Below are 25684 nucleotides of genomic sequence, written 5' to 3'. Positions count from 1 at the left end.
TACAAGGCACTTTTGGTGCATCATGGCCCCTTGAGTATGTGGCACTAGCATGTTACTACCTAATGTAGCATAATATTATTCCACACATGCTACGCCTCAGAATGTGATACTTCTTATATATTTTTATAGACCAATTATTTAGTGGAATTATCATAACTTCAACAATATAGAACAAACAAGCATATTGCTTTAACTTCCACACAACACTTTAATCATAAATGCAATATAACAATAGCACACAAATTATCCAATCACATGTACACAAGAAACAAAATGGACTGACTCTCTAGCCTTAATTCATATATAAAAATAAAGTCATAAGACAAGAAACCATAGCACATCAAGTTGGTTCCTTCCTTCAAAGCATGCAAAACACAAATTTTTACTTTACCAAGTCCTTCCACCAAATATTGGCTCATTCAGGATGGTTCCCTCTCTAACTGCATCTTGTTTCACCCTCGTGTATACTTTGGGTGGTTCGGTCAATGGTATGTGATACAACAAACATACTTGAACCTTCATCCTTTGCAACTCTTCCTTCCTATTCCATCTTGCATGTTGTGTCTTCACTTGTGTCACCCTCCACTATGGACACATGTGATTAAGCCCATCGAGCCATCGAGACGTGCGGCACCAGCATGGATTCTTCCCAATGGAAAAACCGAATTGGGTTTAATAATTCTTGGACTACACCTCTAGCCTGTGTACCCTGTAGCAAGACCGATTTCTTACTTATGGAATTATTAGTTTATCTAACCTTAGTACAATAGCCCTTCAATCTTTAACTTAACTTCAACTTAATTACAACTTTATTCAACAATTTTTCACTTCAATTACAATATGTGTAGTTAACTTCAACAATATAAAATCCACCACAAATATAGACAAAAAACACTTCATAAAATGAGAGGGGAAACTCCAAAATAATTCCTTGAAACTTCTTTTATATTACAACTTCAATAATACAAAGGCTTTCCTTGGACCAAGCCCCAAATGACTCACTGTTTTCAAGGTAGCAATACATGGTTTACTAGTTCAGTTGGGTCAAGTTCAAAATAACTCATTTCCATGACCTTCAAAACTCCTTTGTGAAAAGCACTACAACCAAGTAACAACCCTCCAACTAGCATCCCACAACCAACCCAAAACTTGACCCTTCAACCTACATGAATTCCCCACAATTTCTTAGACCTGTGGTTGTATTTCGCCTAGAAACATCACAAGTTTCTTTCCTTCTTTGTGACTTCAAAAACCATACCTCCATCTCTTCCTTCCTCAACCCACGAGGTGTGAATTCTTATTGGATTCGGCCCATATTCTTTTGTTCATTTTTTTTGCATCTTCCATTGGTTGGATGTGTCCCTGAATTATCTTGTCTCCACTTTTTGTATATCCGACGCCCCTACTCAGTTGAACTGTCACGTGTCTTCATGGGCGTCGGACTAACCCACCATTCATGTAGTGGTCCTTAAAACAATTGATCCAACTTCCACTTTTGTCACATGAAGCCCCCATCACACATCTTTGTTCCATCGACTTTCCCTCGCCTATTGAAAACTCGGGCGCACTCATCTCGACTAAGCAAGCACCATCACCTTGGGTGGATAGCCTCACTCCATAATGAAAGAGGGCACCTTTGCATTGTGTGGGTGCCCACACCCTTGATTGTGCCTCTTTGTGCATTCACTCTACCACATCATTACACTTCGAATAAGCATCTTCATGTGCTCAACCTGATCATGCATTCTCAAAATATTTCCTTTGTGTGCTCAGCCATATCAGGTGTTCTCGGCTGGGTGCCTTCATGTACTCATCCATATCATGAATTCTTGGTTGGGAACCTTCATGCACTTAGCCATATCATGAATTCTCTACTTGGCACATTCAAACTTGAGGGCTTCACATCTTCCCCCACTCTAAAATGGTTGTCGTCCTCAAGAACATTTTTCGGCAAACTTCTTCACCTAGGCTCCAAGACTTCATGACTCCTCCTTTCTCTCATAATCAGAAAATAAGGTTCCATGTAGAAGGTCTCAAACTCCCATAGTCATCAATCACAATTCTTTGCAATATCCACAATGCCCCATCTCCTCATGTAAGGCCACTCCTTTAATCTACTAGTTGCAATGTATATCAAGTTGCAACTACCACCATGTCAACCACTCCATCTCCATACAACTATGAAATTTGTTGCCATACTCCAACTCAATTCTAACATGTCTCTGTGCACTAATATCCCCCATGAATCAACCGATTGGGTGATCATTCCAACCATCCCATACAACTCATGAGAATCTGCCTCCTCACATTGTCATTAGTTGTTTCTATACAACTATCATCACATCCATTAATACTATTATCAAGAAATCATCCACGATGTCCAAGTGCTACACATCTATGTACACACCTCGAACAAAGGCACTCCATGCCCTTTGTCATGTGAAATACCTCCAAACGAAGTCCAATCTTCTTCTCCATATCTAGGCCCATGAATAAATCTTCCCATCACCTCTCGGATATGCTACTTACATCTCTATGAAGGAGGCAAGTCTTCACTTGTCTCATTATCACACCTATGTACTAATCTAGGTTTCTGTACCAATCGGTCTCCATAGATGCTTGAGTCCTCCTTCAAAAAAGATCTCCACAAAGTGATCAACTTGCATTTGTCGCAAATCATATTGCTATAGCTAAGTCTCTTCATACTCAATCCATGCCTCAAGTGCCTCGCACTAAGGCATCTTCATTGTTGCAACCATCACACAAATTTGTTTCCATCTCCATTTGTCAAGTGCACTCCTCACAAACACATCCCACACTATTTCGAAAGGTACACAACCCATGTTGGAAATAGAAATTACTCCCACATGAAGATATAGCAAGATTCAAGTCGAGTGATGCATGAAGAGATAAGTTGAGTTAAGTGAAGTCCAAATTTAGAGTGTGAGTTAACTGAGTCAAGTTGAGTGAGTTCGAGTTTAGTATTATTTTGGGAAAAGTCAAATATAGTGTGTGTTTACATGCTTAAGTTATTGTGAGTGAGTCGCTAACTAAAAAACATAAATACCGTATGTTGGGTTCATTGTAATGAAGTCAAGTCGAATCAAGTGTATGTGAAAGCCAAGAGTTGTAGCTTTATGGATAATTGTATGTGCAAGTCAAGTTTGTTTTTGTGTGTATTTGTGTTTCCTCCTCTATATCTTTCCATCAAATCGATATCAAAGCAAGGTTTAACATAGTTGAGAGAGATAAGGGATCAACAACAGTCGGTGGTGAGATTTTTTTTTTTTCTCTTGATTGAAGCAGTAACACATCCTGTTAAGTCAAAAAGTAATTTGCAAGCACATGGGTATAAACACACTAACATGACCTATCTCATCATGGATAGCATTAGCATGTGGTCGTTCCATCCTTGCACTCACGTTAACAAATATTATCACATTAATAAATTCAAACGTTCCATATTTATAAGGAAGGGGCGATATGGAAGGAAGCCTCATGCAATTAGGAAAGAAACCATAAGACAGAAGAAAGACAATAGTCATGTGTCAGAAATGATTTCTCAACTAGATAAAAAGAAGAAATCGACAAGAAGAGGTAGAGATCATTGCCATGATTAGAGAGGATCAGGTCGCAACCGAGGAACTGAGAATTCAAGCAGAAGATGGAGAAGAGATTAGGGGTGATTGGTGTAGCCTAGATCTGCTACCACCTCTTATGTTTACTAGTAAATATTTTGATCATTAGGTTATAAAAATGCTAAATTTTCTTCGAGCTAAAGAGTTAATTGAGTATCGGTCTAGTAACTCATATGATGAAGTATGCAATGCTTTAGCATTGGATTTTATAAAACAGGGATTGGATGACATTTTTAATGCAAGGTAGCAAAAGCTACAACTTCCAAGGAAGCATGGAATGTAAGAGCCCTTTCCTAAGGTCTGCTAATGGATCTAATTTTACTGAATTAAAAAAGACAAGAGGTGATAACTTACTTACTTACAGGGCTTTTAAACAAACAAAATTTTGTCATTTACATTATAATCAACATAAATTATGGTGTGCATTCCATTGATATCAACTTAACAAGAGTAGTCCATGGAAAAATACCTGTTCCGGCGGTTGATGACGATACCTTTGTCTGACAGCTCCAGCTGACGCTCCTTCTCGCCGACCCAACCGGATTTACCTCCCAGCCAACTAGGAAATAAATTCCTAGCCCAGGAAACCTCCACAGATTCCCTAGCCCTCCGTGCCCAAGTCCAACCAGATATAGTGTGTCCTCAAGAAGAATGTGCAAAACTAGAAAATGATACTTTCCTCCTCTCAAACCCAAGAAACCTCCACAGGTTTCCAAGGTCTCCCAAAAATCATAACAAGGCCAAACAATCACAACCAACCCCCACAATCCTAAGCAAAACTCCCACTCCCCCTCTTCTTCCTTCCCCCTTCCCTTTTATACCCTCTTTCCTCAACCACCTCTCATTAATGTCTTTAACTCTCACCCATCCTTGGTTGACTTCTCTTCCAAGCTAGAGTACATTTGGAATTGTGATATGAATTTAAAATTGAGAATTTAATGGGGAAATAAATTTGGGAATGTGAAGTGGTTAACTTCTCTTCCAAGCTAGAGTACATTTGGAATTGTGATATGAATTTAAAATTGAGAATTTAATGGGGAAGTAAATTTGGGAATGTGAAGTGGTTAACTTCTTTTCCAAGCTAGAGTACATTTGGAATTGTGATATGAATTTAAAATTGAGAATTTAATGGGGAAGTAAATTTGGGAATGTGAAGTGGTTAACTTCTTTTCCAAGCTAGAGTACATTTGGAATTGTGATATGAATAAATATATATTGATGATAAGATGGAGAGGACTTTGTCTTCTCCTTATTAAATGTGAGGGTACATTGGGGTGTGTGAATGAATAAATATATTTTGAATTAATGGAAGGAGACCTTATCCTACACAATATTCAATTTGAGAAGGTAAGTGGGGAATTTGAATAATGGAAATCATAAATTTATTTTAGACCAATTTCCTCAATATTTTCAGATAATGTAAATATTAACACAATTTGTAGGATAAGATTTAAGTGGGGCATTACATACACCCCTCCTTCAGAAAACTTCGTCCCGAAGTTAGAATGAAAAGATACAAGGAGTTTGTAAGCATAGCAAACCAGAAAGAGTTATAGCATTAAAATTCGATGAGTCAGATAATGGCATTACTTCCCATCAAGAGTCTCCATCTGACCTATAGCTTCCTATCCACCCTGGCCTACTTCCGTTCCCACCCTATCCGTCCTCTGCTGCCTTATCAGTGGCAAAGGCCCTACTGACCACTGATAAAACCGACATGGTGGGAGCGTCGAATGCCTCGACCAACTTCCCCAGCAGGAATCTGGCAATCGTCATCACACGTCTAGGGGGAGCGTTGAGCTGTCCTCCCCACGATTCCAGGTTTCGGAGGATACACGGTGGGAAACACCTCCACCCCTCCTTCAGAGCACGGACCACACTACAGAGCTGGTTGGACTCGTCATCGAATAATCCAGTCAGGTCGTCTTGCCACCTGTCATTTGCATTTTACTCGTGTCATAAGAGTGTATATCAAGTAGATACCAAATGTAATAGAACAATGTACATCGTACCTTTCCTCATTGGTTGTCTCGACCTTCCCCAATGGAATAGTAGATCTTGGCTATCATATGGTTCTTTCCAATCTGTAGTTTAGTTCTCATCCATGCATATATATAACCACAAAATAGATATAGATACATGATCTTAAACATCATGTTTATTAAGCCCAGTGTCCACTTGTCAATTTTTGTTGTTCATACTGGAATTAAATCTTACATAAGATAAATCATAATTTCACTAAGTCATCGATTAGATAAATCATATCTATATAAGCCTATATGATGCAATAATAACTTTGACAAGTCATGCACTAGATAAATTGTAACCAAGTAAGTCATACATTTGGTTATACATCCAACATTTCCATCATCAATACCAAATCCATCAATTGATTTTCAAGTGTCCAATCAAATGTATATAATGTTCATAAATAACAACATGGAACTTCACAATAGAAGCTTAACATATGTGGCTATCTATGTTAAAATGGGCATCATAAACGCTCATGTGTCATCCTCGTGGAACCCCTCAATAACAATTAGAGTTGAAACAGATTCAACTGTCCATCATGGAAAATAGAATTTGAACCCGTATATGCTATAAGGTGGTACCAAAACCAAGATAATAGCAAGCAACAAATTAGTGCACTATCAATTCCACTAGGAGGTGTTAGTATAAGTTTTATGCATATAATTTCTTTAAAACCTTAGTGAATAGATAAGTCCCAATCTTCCAAACCCATTTAATTAATCTTGAAAATAAAATAAAAACTCCAAACTTCAGAACTGTTTCCAACATGATTTTCATACTTTATTTTTTTGAGAGGAATGTCCTGTAAATGTCAAAAGGTTCAAATTTATTATATATTTAATCATTGTTTACTAGTACTAAAACAATCTCATGATATATATTGCAGCTCACAATATGACCAGACAAATGAGAAATAAGTAAATGAACGGAATAATTGCCTTTGCCCTGTTGCTATTAGTATTTCCCCTCTAAATGGCACCGCATTTCTAAAGATGCCTACTACTTTCATAAGTGGCCAGTGACCACAAAAGTTGCGAAGAAAGTTGAGGGTCCTTTTATCCAAAACTAGAGACACATTATTTTTCACTACATTTTTATTCAACACTAGAATAAGAGTAAAAGTGTATCCTAATATTTTCACTAGTCTTTTATTGACTAAATAAGCTTCCATTCTAAAATCCCAAATTCCCTACGAATTGATCTTCTCATTTAATTTAAGATCATTAAAAACAACTGTCAGAGTAAGCCTTACACAAGCCCATAGTATTCAATCTATATTTTTACTAGAAAATTCTACCCCACTAGACGATCTTTGTCAGGCCTCTATCTGTTATGCACCATGCAATAATTGTTGGCGTCCTCTTTTCCTCAACCTTAGGTTACATCATGTCAGCCCATTTTTCTTTGGGTTGCTTGCTTGCTGGTTTTATAGTTTTTCCAGCTTCTTTACAACACATTTTTAAATATTAGAGACTTCAAAGTTACTGTGAGTTCAGGGACCACAACCCACTGTTAAATATGGTAGTTGCAGAGACATCGCCAATAACAATGGGGTATTTGATAGAATAAGAAGGGAGAATTATGGTTGAATGAGAAAATATGGAGATAAAGATTTTCCTAGTTCTTAGATGTATGAGGAGACACTGGTAATGGAGGAATTGTGTCTACTTCAGCTAGACGTTCCAACTCCAAAGTTGTTTGAGTGTTCCGGGGATCATGTAAGAGTATGAAATATGGGAGCTACAGATAACACTGGGAAATTTTTGCAGTTCCTGGTTTGCGGTATCTACTGATATTATGTAACTTCTTTTATGCATAATGAAAGTTTTTCTTCGTGAAAAGAAAAAGATAACACTGGGAAATTTGATGGAATGTTAGAATTAGCAGTGGTTTGCTAATCATGCTTTTCCATATAATATTGGAAATTTGTCTGTCAATAAACGAGAAATAATCCAAGCTTGTGGTCGAAAAGTGTGGAGGGATTATGCTTACGCTCAAAGTTTCAGGCAGGACCATGTCAGAAACTACTGATCCACAAGTGTGAGAAATTGAAGTCTGGAGGCTGTGGGATCCGTCAACAATGACCACCAATCATTTTCATCTCTATGTTTTGCCTAGAGTTAAGCTGCCCAGGACAACTGCAACATTGTTTTGCAATTGTGTTTTCTATAGATAGTTGTTTCCTTCGTTTTTAGTGAAATTGTGTATTCCAAATTTGGCGTGATTCCATTGTGGATTGAAGAAGGGTTGACTGCAAGGAAGAACAACTACAAGGAGCCACGAGGCTACATCCCAATCGAGATTGCTAGCATTTACTTGGACCTTTTGGCATGAGGCTAAGAGTTCTGCCCATAGAAAGCTAACTGCATCTCTTGTAAGTCTAGTAAGCTTCCAAATCCTAGTTTTTAATAGTTTTAGCATCATAGGATGGTTTTAATAAGGGTGAGATCTGTGCCTTTTAAGACAGTCAAATTTGTATTTTGATCTAACACTTGAAATATCAAATATAAAGATTTTTTTTTCTTTGAAAATAAAGTTGAAACTTGAAATCTGCCATTTATCTTAATCTTAAATTTTATGAAGATTTGCAATATATCTCTTAGCATCTGAACCCTTCTGTATTTGCAATGTTTGCAAATTAAATTATACTTAGAAATCGATGGAGAAATAGAAACACTCGATTTGAAAATCACGATTATATATAATTGATGTAAACATTTTTGAATCCTCACACTTTCAAAATCTCGACCAATATTACTATATGTCTAATCCTGGAAAGTCTACCCCACGACAATGCTAGCATGTCAAAGTTGAAAAGACGTTACATACAACGTTCTCCCCTCTTTAAAATGGAGAGCAAGTTTTTGAAATTTTTTAATTGTGCATCAGATATCTTTGAATGTCCTCTTTTAAAGAAGTTTCCCGTGGGATTCAGCAAGATGGGGGCATTTTCTTTGTTGGAGATACTTTCATTAGTTTGGATGGATGAGCTAGAGTCTAGTTGCTCGTAGTAGAGAAGGGTGCAATTCCTTTACTTGAAAATGAAAGAATATAGTTGTTTGATGGTATTAGAAAAATTATAAAGGGTCAAGATAACAAACGAAAGGCTACAGCTGAAACAGTGTCCTACTACAGACGCCAAAGAATCTATAAAAGGGTACTCGCAAGTGCATAACCAAAAGGAAGGTTGGCTCTTTGGTGAATTTTGGTGTAGGGAATTTTCGTTTTTCCTGTGAATTTTCGTTTGATGTAAAATGCCATGATTTTTGTTGATGATCTGTATAGCAGACCATTGCTCTGAAAATTTCAATGTGTTATTCAAGGTACTTAATACTTCATTCTTTGCAAAATATTGTTTTCAATTTCACTTTGGTAAGACTTAGTAGCAAATCAGTTCAAGCATCCTTATGATAACAGAGATAAAAAAAAATTACATGTTTTTTCACCTGTAGTATTATTATTGCCACATGTTGCTGTCATGACCTTTATTTTTCCTGTCGTTTTAATTCTGCTCCGTGGCTGCTACAGGACCTGATGTATACCACAAATGCTATTTTACCAATATTTCACAAACTACTTATTCTGCAGAAACCCTATGAAAAGCAATAGTTTAAAACATATCTCGTAGACAGAATGCAAGTCCCTAAAATTTGCTGTTCTTTTTCATTTTTTTCTCTTGGAAATAACTCCCAAGAAAACTCCTGGGCACTTCCGCTGTCCCAATGATGGTACCCACTGTGAAGTAAAGTATAGACTCAGCGTGCCTGACCCATGGGAATTGCAGTGGGTCTTGCACAGCATGCTGGAATAATATGTTATTTGTCTTTATTTTCAAGTAAATCAAAATTAAGAGAGTCGTTAAATAAACTGATGAAAAAGGTGATAAGACTACCAGTCTTACAGTTGATGGTTTTTATTACTGCTAGGATATTATAGTGGAAATGGGCAGCCTCAAAATTCAATCCTAGGGCACCAAAAACACAAAAAAAAAAAAAAAAAAAATGTCTTAAACCCCCACTACATAAAAATAACAACCTCCTCATTTAAAAAAATCAATTTTTTTTTTAGAAATTTAAATTAGATTATTTGTAATGGAAAATCCCAATAAGAAGGTGCATAAAAAAAATTAAAAACCAAAATCAATCATGTTGTCCAAATATGGAGAAAACCCTTGCATTGTTTCATGGGCATGAAAACCATAGCAAATGACAAACAAACAAAAAAACATTGGTAGAAAAAGAGGCAAGCAAGCATATGTCTAAATGTATGGAGAAAATCATCAACATGGAGTATTTAAGAACATATCTATGAGTAGAAGATGAGAAAACTATCTCGCTGATTTAGCAAATGATCTTGAACCTTTGATCTACAAAAAAACACTTTGTTGATGATGATAATTGTTGTCTGGCCCTCAATCCCTTCTTGAAAATCACCACAAGCTATTCCTTCCTTCTACAACAGTGAAAAAACCAAAATGGCAAAAAAACCTAAATCTATCTTTAAAACTCCGTAGTTGCACCTTCCTGGAGATTTTTTTGGGTCGTGATGTTTTGGGAGGGCAAAAAAATCACCAACTTCCCGAAAAACCACTTTTATCAACACTGGTTAAAACCATCCTATTAACTCCAAGTTAATTAATGATCTTTGATGGAAAGATCCTTTAAAGACGGGCGGATTAGAAGGGTCCCTAATTTATCAAGAAAGAAATTGCCTGTGGCTCCATCCTCTGGCACATTAAGTCCTGGATAGATCAAAAGATCTTTCAATATTGGATTTGTGAGGATTTTCTATATCAAATCTAATCATCATGACCAGAGGTAGTTTTATGATTTATCCCGCATTAAATTTTAAGTTTACATTTTCTACTTGTTACCCAAGGTGACTACAATAAAAAGAAAGCATATGGAAGTTGTTAGCACCATTCTATATCTATGACATCATTCCCTGACAAAAATGTCACCACTAGATGTATATATGCATCTCATATAAGCCACAGATTCAGTTCAGTGTGGCACCTGTGTCCTCCACATTCAAATTCTGCACCTACTTGGCATACGGTCAATTTGGCTCCTATGCCCTCTCCCTCTCCCCACAGGAAGACCCACACAACTGCTGCTCTGAGAACAATGACCCCGTGTGACTCCAAATTTCTCTTATAGCTACTCAATCATGGAGTTGCATTAATTCAAGCCCTCATCTATACTGAGGGGCAGCTTCATACAGAACAACGACCATATCAATTACAAGTTAGCTTTGCAATACTCGTACAGGTTAACCCTCCTGCACAAGCTGACCATTCTTCCCAGTTTCAAGAATTTTGCAGGCTTGCCTTAGCACAGAGCAGCCAGTAGCAGGCCATCAGGGTTACCAACAGACCTGATCCCACAATTCCACCCCGAATTCTGGCACCACATACATTAAAGACTACCAGTAGAGGTAGAGCTACAATAAGGAAAAGATTTAGTAACAATCTATGGAAAGAGTAATTTGCAATCACTATTCCAAAGATAGGATCGCTATAAAGGGATTAGACTCTGAGCTTGAACAAACAAATCTATATAAAAATGGTTGCCATGCCTAGAAGTAGTGCTGTGATAGGATTATAATGTTAAAGGAAGAATTTGTTTGACCATTTATCATATTTCCATTGATAATCAGAAGTTGTGGCAAACTCCTCCATAGGATGGCTTAAAAAATGAGAAAAAGGTTACTGCCATGGAGACTGGATGTATCCAACAGAATGTGAATCCCAGCCTCCTTCAGGTTCTTTTCTCTTCAACAGCATTACTGTTGAAGCTGTTGTCTGATTAAATGATCTTGTATGACTCTCTGTTGAAACACGACTGTCAACAATAGCAAATTGCTTAGAATCTCTAACTTCTAAACCAACTGTTCGAGGACCTGCATTTAAATCAAGAATTGGTCTTGGCCATTTGCGAGGGCCTTCCATGCCAGAAACATCAGTGAGACCCATCACATAGGGCCTCGCACCTGGAGCCGAAACTGCACCTGCAGTAACAAGCTGAGAGGGAACTGCAGAAAAACATGGTGTTCCCAAGGAATCTCCATACAATGTTGGCCCTCCTGAGAAAGATGTGGAAGTCATTGAAAAATTTGAACCAAAAGAAAATCCTCCATATGGGAATGTCGGTTGTGTAGCATTTGGGTATGCAATAGCAGGAGCTGACGTAATTACTGACCCTCTGTAAGGATCGCAATTGTATGTAGGTCCAGACGCTGAAGTCAGGACTGGGTAAGACCGTCCAGTTCCATCAGAAGGATACGAGTGTATAGCAAGACCTGGATGAGAATTTCCTGGAGGCAAACATGATGTTAAATTTACCACTTCCCCATTCATTCTCCAGCCAGACAATGGGAAACCCGAGTTCCCTTTGGTTTTGGTCAACCCAAGGTTACAAATTCTTGGTTAGTAATTTTTTTCCCAGTTATTAAGAGTGAGCTACGAGAACCCATTGAATTCTATCAAAGTTCAAAGTGTGGGGGCACTGGAGACAACTTGCCATAATTTCCAGATCGGTTTTTAACATAGAAAAGTCTTGACTCAAAATGTCGGAAACATTGTAAGCCATATCTGTAAGACTAAGTCTCCTCATTAATCTAAATATATAGGGTACAGTACTAGTTCTAACTTCTGAGTCATGAGAAACACGAGTGTGGGATGCTGGACTAAATCTGTCCAAAAATACTTCTCAAACCCCCTATATCTTTCTTTATTGTGCATAAATCTCACAATGATAGAGGTGGAGCCTGCCTCTCAGCTGGTTTGCCCCCAAAGATAATTGTGCAAATGTGCTATAGCTTGGAATAATTAGGATCTGTAAGGAACTGACGTGATGGCTAATAGACGCTCAAAGAAGCTTAAGTCTTGAAACCAACTACAAGTGAAACATCTCTATTCTGCCCATAGTTAGCTCAGATGTCTGTAACTATGGGCTTGTGTAGTCTTAAAAGCGGTTTTGTCCAATCGCTTCTGTGCAGGTTGATCAATTTGGCAGAAAGTCAGGTTTTCGGTGCCAAATTTGAGCTTGTAAGTTGAATTGATCGTATGACAGTGTTGTGCAGTTGCGGGAGGATTATTATCCAGCCCATGAAGATGATACAAGCACTGAGATGCGTACTGATTCATGCAGGCGTTTCGAGGAAGCTCTAGCTAGTCTGGATAACTTGTTTTGGACTGGAAAAACATACTCACAAATGCACATTTTAGATTGTATTCATGCCTTAGAGATTCTTGTGATCTCTTTGCCTCTTTTGGAGAGGATTCAACATTCCAGGCAGTGTAATGACCTGTTGTAGAAGCAGAAATGTTTCTTTATCGAGTATATTGCTGTATGTTGCGCAGTTTATTCAATGATGCATTATACATGACAGAGACCTTTAATTGATTACTCATTTGAGTCAAGAGAGGTTGAAAATATTAAGTTGCACCTATGCTATGATGTGCAGATTAAATATTTAGATCATGCATGCCTCTACTAAACCTAATTTCTCAAGGGAGATTGGAAAATGAAGAACAACATCAGTGATGGACACACATATCATATGATATTATGAACAGACATTGGCTCCTTAATCTAAATTTTAAGTGGAAACCTGAAACCTGAATTTTAAGTTTGTTTTTCCAGAATCTCAGTATCAAGGTACTGAGTTGGATTCTTTAATGAAAGAGAAGCTGAATAATGTTGAAAAGTGATTCTCATTCATATCAACCCAAGCAGCAGCCAGAAGGAGCCCTGCTCTCAAGGGAGAAATTTCATGAAACACGCTATCACCGCCAGACTAGTCTACTCGTTTGTCCTAAAGGTATATCACCGCAGGTTTCGAAGGACAAATGTTATACCACTATAAACGTTTAATTCCAGACATGCTTCAGACGCATGCCCTGTGCTTCCTATGCATGCATCAGCCTACTGGCTTTCAACCATGGAAGCTATATTTCAAAATTCACATTGAAATAAGGTAGGAATGCAGTTTAAACCACATCTCTCTGTCCTGTGATCCTAAGGTATTTACAGATTGTCCCTGCGGCCTTAGTCTAATCATTAAGAGTAATTTGGTGACAAACATGTGAAACATACGCAGCCCCTTGATTTATCTATCCTGCGGCCTTGGTCTTGTTCTAAAATACTCCTGTGGTCTTGTTTTACTAAACCTGGGCATGATTTCTGAATCACCTTAAAGTAAATCGCATGATTGATGTTTATACTTCAGCAACCTTGATCTACTCCTAAGGCATCCTTATATATGCGGTCTCATTTTGGACAATTTTACATGAAAATCCACAGGAACAAAATCACATGCTCCTAAAACCATGAGCTCAAAAACTACCCGTCAAATCCACGGAGAAAATCACATGTTCCTAAAGCCATGAGCTCAAAAACTACCCGTCAAATCCACGGAGAAAATCACATGTTCCTAAAACCATGAGCTCAAAACTACCGATCTTACTGGTGTTAACCTTCACCGTTTACGTAATGGCTCGTTTACCCAATCAAAGTTAATCTCACAAAAACTAAAACCAGAAGCTGAAAACTAAAGCAGGAAATGATCTGTTCAATTATAAAACAATATTAAGTTAACCATTTGCGTGACAATTCTTATATAGCGAATTTGATTCTCGGCCTATTCTGAAAAGGTATCACTCCTGTAGCAATGTGTTTTCTCTTCAACAGTGAAAGGTTACGCCTTATCTACAGCGATATGGATATGAAGTGTCTTGTATATATATTCTTGTTTTGTGTCTGCCCAAAGAAGTCGAACTGTGCAAATTCTATGCTTTCATCTTATTCTTCAGATCGGCCTATGAACAAGGAAGTTTGCACATTTACCTATTGTCTATTTACACTCTAATCATTTCAAGCGAGAGTTGATTCTTGTGATCTAGATTCAAATCTAATATATTTTTGTGGCTGATTAGAGGAAGGAGAGCCACTATTAGGCCTCAGATTTTGAACCTTGCTCTGATACCATGTGTAAGAGCCCTTTCCTAAGGTCTGCTAATGGATCTAATTTTACTGAATTAAAAAAGACAAGAGGTGATAACTTACTTACTTACAGGGCTTTTAAACAAACAAAATTTTGTCATTTACATTATAATCAACATAAATTATGGTGTGCATTCCATTGATATCAACTTAACAAGAGTAGTCCATGGAAAAATACCTGTTCCGGCGGTTGATGACGATACCTTTGTCTGATAGCTCCAGTTGACGCTCCTTCTCGCCGACCCAACCGGATTTACCTCCCAGCCAACTAGGAAATAAATTCCTAGCCCAGGAAACCTCCACAGGTTCCCTAGCCCTCCGTGCCCAAGTCCAACCAGATATAGTGTGTCCTCAAGAAGAATGTGCAAAACTAGAAAATGATACTTTCCTCCTCTCAAACCCAAGAAACCTCCACAGGTTTCCAAGGTCTCCCAAAAATCATAACAAAGCCAAACAATCACAACCAACCCCCACAATCCTAAGCAAAACTCCCACTCCCCCTCTTCTTCCTTCCCCATTCCCTTTTATACCCTTTTTCCTCAACCACCTCTCATTAATGTCTTTAACTCTCACCCATCCTTGGTTGACTTCTCTTCCAAGCTAGAGTACATTTGGAATTGTGATATGAATTTAAAATTGAGAATTTAATGGGGAAATAAATTTGGGAATGTGAAGTGGTTAACTTCTCTTCCAAGCTAGAGTACATTTGGAATTGTGATATGAATTTAAAATTGAGAATTTAATGGGGAAGTAAATTTGGGAATGTGAAGTGGTTAACTTCTTTTCCAAGCTAGAGTACATTTGGAATTGTGATATGAATAAATATATATTGATGATAAGATGGAGAGGACTTTGTCTTCTCCTTATTAAATGTGAGGGTACATTGGGGTGTGTGAATGAATAAATATATTTTGAATTAATGGAAGGAGACCTTATCCTACACAATATTCAATTTGAGAAGGTAAGTGGGGAATTTGAATAATGGAAATCATAAATTTATTTTAGACCAATTTCCTCAATATTTTCAGATAATGTAAATATTAACACAATTTGTAGGATAAGATTTAAGTGGGGCATTACATGGAAAATCCTGAAGTAGAGTTTGGCACAAAGGAAAGTGACATGCAACAACACGATGTGTCACATTCTTTGAGCCAGCCGCATATTTGAGAGTAGATGAACAAGGCTCTAGGAAGACAATAGAGCTTGGAGAATCCCACTTAAAATTGGATGATGTTCATGAAGACTATAAAAGTGAAACTCATTATGCAAGCATGTATACAGATGAAGAAAATGCAACAAAGGTTGCAGAGAGAGAAGTTAAAGCCTCTCTATGTGAAGCAGAGAAAAGACATATAAGTGCTCAAGGACTCCACTGTAACATGGATGGTGCAGATGATAGTGAATCCCACTATGACGAAATAAATGTGGATGATGACTAAAAAGTGAGATGTGAATTAGTGAACCCAACCAAAACTGATGAATTTAGTGAAGTTGAATTCGTTAATGAGCACATGCATGTTTGGATAACCCACCATAGGGTGAATGAAAATTATGTTGATGTTACCTTTGATGAAGATCATTTCACTAGTGATAAGTGTTTGCACATGATGCAACAGAAAGAACACATTGATATATTGTTATTTGGTGAGAGAAGCCCACTTGTGTTTGGAAACCAAGTGGAAGACAACCTATTTGCAACAACAAAGGTTTGTAAAGGAGTGAAAGATAAGGCAAAAAAGGAAAAGGAAGAGAAGGAAGTTCTCAATGTAGAGCATAAAGAAGATATTTCTAACATTGATCTTGAGTGTCAAGAGTACATGAAAAAAACAACATTAGTTGATGATGAAAGTGAAGAGAAAAAGATGGGCATTTCTAAAATGAAGAAGAAAGCATTGAAACCATTTTCAGCAATGAAGTTAAGAAGAGATAAGTGTTTGCTATCAAGAAATATAGCAAGAAGAAGACGAGGAATATGAAGCACAAGAAGCAAAGCATAGAATACAGTTTGAAGATGAACAATTGTAACAACAATCCATGAGTGAAAGAATCTTTGAAGAGGAAGTTGTAGAAGACATGATCAGATTTTTTTCAGAACAAATTCAAGACAAGTCAGAGAATCATTGCAACAACAAGTGAAGAAATATGCATCCTACAACAAGAAATCATAGTCAGGAATGAAACAGTTTCAAGGGTATAGAATCTGGAAGAAATTGAAACAAGGAAATCCAAATTTATAAAAGTTTTGAGTTATTGTAAGCCTAGCTAAGACATACACCAGCATGCATGTTTGAGTTAATTGCTATAGTAAGCCTAGCCTGCATAGTTGAGTAATGTTATGTTGAGTCATATAGTCGTAATTAAAGGAGAGTGATGGAAATAGTAATTACTCCCACACAAAGATCTAGCAAGATCCGTGTAGAGTGATGCATGAAGAGATAAGTTGAGTTAAGTGTAGTCTAGATTTAGAGTGTGAGTTAATTGAGTGTTGAGTGAATTCGAGTTTAGTCTTATTTAGAGAAAAGTCAAATATAGTGTGTGTTTGCATGTTGAAGTTATTTTGAGTGAGTCACTAGCTGAAAAAATAAATACCCCATGTTGGGTTCATTGTAATGAAGTCAAGTCGAATCAAGTGTATGGGAAAGCCAAGAGCCCAAGCTCTATACATAGTTGTATGTGAAAGTCAAATTTGTGTGATCAATACAAGAGCAACAGTTCATATTGTTTATGTGTGTCATTTTCTGTCTTTCCTCCTCTAGCTTCCTAACAAATAACCATATGTCAAAAACAACATTCCATGTTAGACAGATCTTTGTTACATTCTAAACACGACTTAATAATGAAAAACCAAAATCTAAATTTTAAAGATCCTAACTCTCTCACTTTGAATTACACGTTGACACAACTCTTTAACTCTCACCTTCGAAAATTTCCATGTACATATGCAGCTGCAGGTTGAGCCTGCAGTGCATGGATATAAAAGGAGAAAAGTGAGAAAAGTTACTGTACAGCTTTATTGAAAACCCATAATATCAATGTCACGAAGTTATGGAAGCTAATTTTTGCACGTCTCTCTCTGTGCTCAATATAGAGTGGCGATCAGTACACGCATATTTTGTATATAATGTTGAAATGGGTTATTCGTGTACAGGTCAATACAAAAATATTTTGTATTTAATGTTGGAATGGGTTATAACATTATCTGTGTAGCACATAGACCTTATCTTTAATTTAGCATTGCTGTGTGGAAAATGCTCACAGTTAAAAAGATGCAATCTTCCCGCCTTATTAACTACTATGGCATGTACTGTGTGGTTAGGCTGTTGTCCACTGACGGATGGGGGAGAATTCACCCGGTTTTATTTTCAACATCATGACATAAGATGATACAGTGTGCTTACCTCTGCTAGATAGCAAACAAGAAAAAGGAGATGGCATCATTTCTATTACAGTCTACCCTCTGCATTTGCAATGATCAGGCTGATTCATGTACTTGGGTTGCCATTTCAGTTCATGCCTTTGTTGCAGTCTAACTCTGCAGTTGCATCTGCAATGATCAGGTTGATGCATGTACTTTGGGTTGTCATTTAGTTCATGCTTTTGTAATTTTGACATGGTTTTTCTCCTTTTTTGGCAAGGCCGTTCCTGAGCATCAAATTATGTATTCATTCTTACTTTCTTTGTATTTCTCTCACACTGGTTTGCTTTTTGTCCACCTCAACTTCTTTCATATTCATAGTCATTTATTCATTTTAAAGTTCTTAAAACGGACATGGGTGGGAGAATTCAATTAAATTAAAAAATTGAAATCTATAGTGTAATCTCAAGCTTTTAAGCACAGATAGAAATTGAAAATTTGGGATTTTCTCTATTACATGGAACCGCTCTCTAGAAGTGGGAAACCCGTTTCAATGATTCCCGTGCTCCGGGGAGCTTCGGAACTATATGGGAACTTTCTTTTTTCCTTGGGAAAATTCCGGGAGCTTTGAAGACTGTTTTTTTTAGTTCCGCGGTTCTCTAGGGTTGGGGAATACAAAGCTTGTAGAGAAATAAGTTGAACTGCCCACAAAACATGAGCCTATGTTGAAACCTTCATAGGAAGAAAGGCCACCGATATCCTTAATTGAGAAACTGGATGGGTTAAGGAAGGGTGTGGCACCTCTATGTAAGGGCCGGATGTCATGCTGATGAGTATTTCTTTCACTGTTTATGTATATATATCACAAAAGATTGTGTGTGCATATTGTATGTGGCAATCAATGTTTAAACATTAGAGTTGTTTTACTTTTTCTCTTAAGAACAACTAGAGAAACATATGTAAAATTGTTCCTTTGTATTTTTAAACCAGATTGTTTCAAAGATTGGTCATGTGTCATTTAAATATTTTGTATATTAAAAAAATATTTTTTATTTTTTTATTATATAATATTAATGCTGTCTATAAATTTTGGGGAAATCTCTAGCCATTCCAAACATCAGTACCCAAGTTCCCAACCTTCCAAAGACTCATGCAACATAGGTATTTATCATTTCAATGCCTAATAAATTATCCTCTCTTAATTTTCTAAATGCATGTTTTATCTATCTGTCACATTCAACTAATACTTTGAATCCATTCTTATCATTCTCCTTCTGGTTATTATTTATGTCATGACAGCGCATTCCATCACGCCATATAGCACTCCTTTGTGCCATCGTTTTGTCGTTAACTAGTTGGTCGCTAAGCTCTGACAGAAGATTAACCAGTCACAATCTTCTTTATTCCCCTCTTTCATTCTTTCAAGCGTGTGTTATTTATTTTTGCTATCGTCAGTAGATTGGTATTGTTTGTACAACTTTCAAAAATAGAGTCTGGTTTGGTTTTCCTAAGCAAACAATCAGTGTCTTCGATTGAGTGTCCTTCACAGATGAGATTTCTCTTTGTTGTTTCAGCTATTCCCTTCTTCATTATTCTCCAACAATGGTAATATGTTAGTTGCTCTCATGCTGAAAGTTGTTTTGTAAAGAGAAGTGGCAGGAACTTTGTTGTGAACGGAAGCCATCTATATGTAAATGGATTCAACTCATATTGGATGATGTTTGTAGCAACCAATCAAACAGATAGAAAAAAAGTTACCTCCGCTTTTCAACATGCTGCAGCTCATGGTCTGATTGTTGCTCGTACATGGGCTTTCAACAATGGAAATACATCTAGAGCATTAGAAATTTCTCCTGGTGCCTACAATGAACAAGCCTTTTGTTGGGTATATGAACAAAGTCCCACATTGATTAGAAGTGGCAGAAGTGGGAAGGATCATGGGTATATAAGGATGAACAAATATCTCCATTGGTATGATGCCTTTTGGGGTAAAGCCCAAAAACAAACCCATGAGGGCTTAGGCCCAAAGTGGACAATATCATACCATTATGGAGATATGTGGTGTCCAGAGTCCCAACAAGTGGTATCGGAGCCAAGTTCGAGGTTACCCAAGTGGATGAATCCTCAGAATGCCGAACAAAGATGGTGAGCCCCCGTAAGCCTGTGGATGAGCTCGGTTAAACAGGCGGTGTGCTCCGGATTCTTCATGGACGTGTCTTGTTCTCCAACACGGTGAAGAGGAGTTGACCTGGGATGGAGCAAGCTCTCGAGACAGGTGGTGCTACCATGTAAGGCGTGTGCTTCCAACGCATTGGAGCGGAGAATCCTGGTTGGTAGAGAGGGGAGAATCCTGCGGATGGTTTGAGGGGAGGCTCGATGGTCCTTTGTTCGAGGGGAGGATTGTTGGGTATACGAACAAAGTCCCACATTGATTAGAAGTGGTAGAAGTGGGAAGGATCATGGGTATATAAGGATGAACAAATATCTCCATTGGTATGAGGCCTTTTGGGGTAAAGCCCAAAAACAAACCCATGAGGGCTTAGGCCCAAAGTGGACAATATCATACCATTGTGGAGATATGTGGTGTCCAGAGTCCCAACACCTTTCAGGTTTTCATGATACATTCAATACACGGTGCATGCATTTTAACTGTAGTTCTCATTAGTTTTTCTATGTGGCGTATTGCAGGCATTGGACTTCGTGGTCTGGAAGCCAAAAAGCATTATATCACAGTCATACTGAGCTTGGTAAACAACAATAAGGATTATGGAGGAAGGCCACAATATGTTCAATGGGGACGCGAAGCAGGGTTAAATATCACATCTGATGACGATTTCTACACTAATCCCACTGTGAAAGGGTTTTACAGAAGCCACATCAAGGTAGTTATGTATTAACCCTTTCAAGGTCGAGAATTGGGGGCATTTATACATTTATCTGTTTAGTAACAATTTGAAGGGATCGGATATAAATGGGTATTTTGAGTCATGGATCGATCAGAAAACCAAAATTTTTGAGGTCGGTTGGAAAACCAAAAGCTTTAGGTCACGGCTTTAAGTTTACCTAGGTAGAACTATTCAAAGTTTCCACTTTCAGATATGGTTAAATGGTTTTTCATTGTAAGGTTTTAGATGTTTAAAATCCCAAAACTTTCTAGTGGTGGAAAACCAAACCCAATTCGATCGTCCTTTCAGGTGAATCTACAATAAAAACTTCCTATTCGAAATTCCAAGTAGAACTATGATTACAGAACTCCTTATTCCATTTGGAAGTGTGTTAAAAAAAATTAGGGCTTTATGACTCCAATAATATAGTCTAAGTCATTAAGAATTTTAGGTGCAGAAGACATGAAGCAATCGACATATTTTGCTCAGATTGTAAAGTTAAAAATAATGGAGAAATGGTTATATGGTTGTAACGCATCTCCTTAGTTTAGGATTAGTTCCTAGAGTTTAGGAGGTTGTTCACAGCTACCTAATTTTCAGTGATGTATTTAATATTGTAATATTCATTTGATGTAAGGAAGAGTGAACGAGAGTGAGAGTCTCCTCTTTGTTTGAGTGCAGTCTCACAGGGGCTGTACACACCTATGAGTTGCAACTCCTTCATTTAATTCAAAGTTTGATTTTTATCTTGGTATCAGAGCTTAGGGTAGAGATAGCCTCAAATTTTTTTTAGGGATGTATCATTAGTTACATATCTATAGTGGTAGGAGAGTATGTAAATGTGTCTGTGTGATCAGGTGGAACTGCAGTAACACCTGGAGCGAAGGGTCTCAGATGACTGATCATCTCTAAGCCGAAGAAAGGGTTGGTGCAATTGGCGCAGATTTTTTGCAGACAGTCGCGCCAATACAGAACAGAACAGACGAGCACGATGTTTTAGTGAATAGACGCGCCCATTGGCGCGGGTTTGAGGCTAATAAGCGTGACATTGAAATTGTGATTGAATTGGCGCGGATCCGTGGCTATTAATCACGCCAATTTCCATGCACATTGTGAATTTTTATTTTCCGCAATTGGCGCGGATTCGTAGCTGTTCAGAGCGCCACAAAGCCAACCTCTTTCTCTCTGGAAATCTGCAATTTTTCGTTGCAGATCGGAGTTGCCCGGTGGTGGCACGTGGAGATTTCTACTCGGTGGCAGCAGATTTGATTTGCCTGGTGGTGGCGAATTGAGGTTCCTTGATCCGCTCGGAGGTAGTAGATCGGACCTGCCCGGTGGTGGCGAATTGGGGTTCTGTGATCCGCTCGGTGGTAGCAGATTAGTTTTTTTTTTGCCCAGTGGTGGCGCAGTGCAGCTCCTCGATCTGTTCGGTGGAAGCAGATCGCCTTTGCCCGGTGGTGGCATGTTGGAGCTTGTTTGTTGATCTGTTCGGTGGTAGCATATCGGTTTTTTCCAGTGGTGCCACAGTGAAGTCCCTGATCTATTCGATGGTAGCAGATCGGACTTGCCCGGTGGTGGCATAGTGAAGTTCCTGATCTGTTCAGTGGTAGCAGATCGGACTTGCCCGATGGTGGCCGATTGGAGTGTTCAGTTGGGCAAAAATGAACAATAGTATAGAATCATACCTCCACGAGTCTAGCAAACTCGATGGAACGAATTTCTCCAACTGGAAATTCAAAATGCAAACTTCGCTGGAGAGCGTAAATGCATGGTCGATCGTTGAGGGAAATGAGCAGAGATCTGGAACAGCGACCCAAGAACAAGATTGGGATAAAAGAGAAACGAAAGCAAAAGTTATACTGAAGATGTCCGTTAAGGACAATATTATCCCACATATCAGATATTCCAAGTCGACCGCTGATATATGGACAACGATCAAGAACCTGTACGAGACTCAAAATACAAATTGTGTTCTGGCACTCAAGGGAAAGCTGTTTTCATTGAAGATGGACAAGAATGAGTCCGTTGTTGGATTCTTGGCCAGAGTCAAGGATCTGAGTGACAAACTGGGAGCTATTGGAGAAAAGGTGTCCAACTCAGATTTAGTCAATCTCACATTGAACAGAATGACTGATGAATATCAGACGTTTATCTCAGGGCTGTTAGCGAGGGAGAAAACCCCTTCATTTGATGAGCTGACAACGATTCTGCTCCAGGAGGAGGAGCGACGACAGAATCTGAAAACTCAGAGCAATGACCTAGCTCTGATGGCGAAGAGGCGACAGTACAGAGGAAAGCAGCACCAGCACCAACATCAGCACCAGCAACCGCAACAGCAGCAGCAGAAGGGAGCCAACTCTTTTCAAAAGAGATCATTCAGAGGTATGACTGATAATTATGTTAAGAGATGTTTTTATTGTGGGAAACCTGGTCATCAGATTAAAGAATGCTATAAGAGGCAGGCAGATGAAAGAAGAGGCAAACAGAGGAAACACTAGGGCTGTTTTGCTGGAGAAGAGGAGGACCACAGCCATGATCTTTGACTATTTACAGTCGATTGTGCTCTTTCAGCATCAAAGGGAGATGAGGACGACATATGGTATGTCGACTCTGGCGCATCTTCACATATGACCGGTAAGAAGGATTGTTTTGAATTTCTTGAAGAATCTACATGTGGATCAAAAATTTATCTAGGAGATGACAGTGGGTATGAGATCAAAGGATTGGAGATATTCCTGTGAAGCTACCTAGTGGCGACATTAAACATCTTAAAAATGTATTATATGTTCCAGGAATTAAGAAAAACTTGATCTCTGTCTCAATGATTACAGACCAAGACATGTAGGTGCAATTCTTTAAGAACGGTTGTGTCATTAAGGATAGCCAGATGGAAACAGTTGCAACAGGAGTATGTGTGGGGAATTTGTACAGATTGGATGCAAAGAGTATGCCATGACAAGCAATGGTTGCAACTGGATCAACAGTCGAAAATATCTGGCATCAGAGATTTGGACATCTCAATTTGCAAGACCTCATCTTACTTCAGAAGAAAGGTATGGTCGATGGACTCCATGTTTCTCATAATGTCAAGCTGGAATGTGATGGATGTGCATTAGGGAAAATGCATAGAGAAGAGTTCCCTTTGCATGTCAACAGAAAGGAAAGAGACATTCTAGAACTAGTGCATACAGATATTTGTGGACCTATGCAAACTAGGTCCCTAGGAGGTGCATATTATTTTCTGTTGTTTACAGATGACTGCAATAGGTTTTCATGGGTTTATTTTTTAAGTAAAAAGAGTCAAGCCTTTCGGTACTTTAAAGAGTTTAAATCTATGATAGAGAACCAAACAGGAAAAAGGATAAAGATTCTCCGCTCGGACCAAGGGGGAGAATATAGGTTAGGAGAGTTCATGAACTTCTGCAAGCAGCATGGGATTATGCAGCAATTCACAGTGCCACACACTCCACAACAAAATGGAGTAGCAGAACGCAAGAACAGAACTCTTGTGGAGTGCGCGAGAAGTATGCTTCAAGGTAAAGGTCTATCGAATGGTCTTTGGGCAGAAGCCATTAATACTGCTGTTTATTTAAAGAATAGGAGTCCTACTAAATGTCTAGGCTTCAAAATCCCCTTTGAAGCATTGTTTGGACTCAAACCAGCGGTTAGTCATCTAAGAATATTTGGATCTAAAGCTTATGCTCATATACCAAAAGCAGATAGAAAGAAGTTAGACCCCGAAGCCTTGAAATGTATATTTGTAGGATATGGCAGAGAATATAAGGCATACAAGTTATATAATCCTGTGACTCATAAAGTTTTTGCAAGCAGAGATGTTATTTTTCATGAACAGACTAAAGATGGAAAGGAAGACTCTAACAGTGACAACCACATTCCATTACTGATAGAGATGAACAGTGTCGAAGATGAAGAGCAGGAGAAGGAGCAGAAATAGGAAGAAGTAGCAGCAGATAGTGTAATAAGTGATGATGCAAGCCCGGAAAGTGCTGAAACAGATAGAGTTGAGGTAAGTCCTCTACCTAGAAGATCAGGTAGGAAGACTAGACTACCTGAAAGATTGAAAGGCTATGCTTTAATGTCCAAAATTTTAAACATTGTAGAACCTTCAAACTATGAAGAAGCAAGTAAATCAGATTAATGGAGGGTTGCAATGGATGAGGAAATTGAATCAATATATAGAAACCATACTTGGGATTTAGTTGAGTTGCCTGAAGGAAAAACCCCCATAGGTTGTAAGTGGTTGTATAAACCTAAGATAAATGCAGATGGGAGTGTAGAAAAATTCAAAGCTAGACTGGTAGCAAAGGGTAGCTAGGCTGTACACACCTGTGAGCTGCAACTCCTTCATTTAATTCAAAGTTTGATTTTTATCTTGTAAAACACCTTGCTTCTCACTTGAAGATGGCTCAGAGCATCATTTTTTACATTGGCATTAACTTTTGATTTATTGATGTAGTGTTTTTCTTGCAGAAAGTAGTGACCAGAGTGAACAGTATAAATGGAATTATCCTTAATTGAGAAACTGGAGCAATCTCTTGATGGGTTAAGGAAGGGTGTGGCACCTCGATGTAAGAGCAATCTCTTGACGGGTTAAGGAAGGGTGTGGCACCTCGATGTAAGGGTGATATTTGGGATGTCATGGTGATAAGTATTTCTTTTGTTGTTTATGTATATATATCACACAAGATTGTGTGTGCATATTGTATGTGGCAGTGAATGCTTAAACATTAGAATTACTTTACTTTT

The 25684-nt window shown here is 38.2% G+C and overlaps 1 protein-coding gene across 1 annotated transcript; it reads right to left on the bottom strand.

Moving 5' to 3' along the window:
* Positions 1-11323: 11323 nt before the first annotated feature.
* On the bottom strand, positions 11324-12059 carry LOC149187188 (uncharacterized). The gene has a single exon (XM_089412757.1). The coding sequence runs from the start codon at positions 12025-12027 to the stop codon at positions 11377-11379; it is 651 nt and encodes a 216-aa protein (XP_089268883.1). The 5' UTR covers positions 12028-12059; the 3' UTR covers positions 11324-11376.
* Between the last annotated feature and the right edge of the window lie 13625 nt (positions 12060-25684).

The sequence above is a fragment of the Pinus tabuliformis genome, chromosome 3_1 (genome assembly GCF_031772625.1).
Source record: "Pinus tabuliformis cultivar Carrire ecotype Pingquan chromosome 3_1, CPIR1, whole genome shotgun sequence".
Taxonomy (NCBI): Eukaryota; Viridiplantae; Streptophyta; class Pinopsida; order Pinales; family Pinaceae; genus Pinus; species Pinus tabuliformis.
This window is presented reverse-complemented; position numbering and strand designations above follow the sequence as displayed.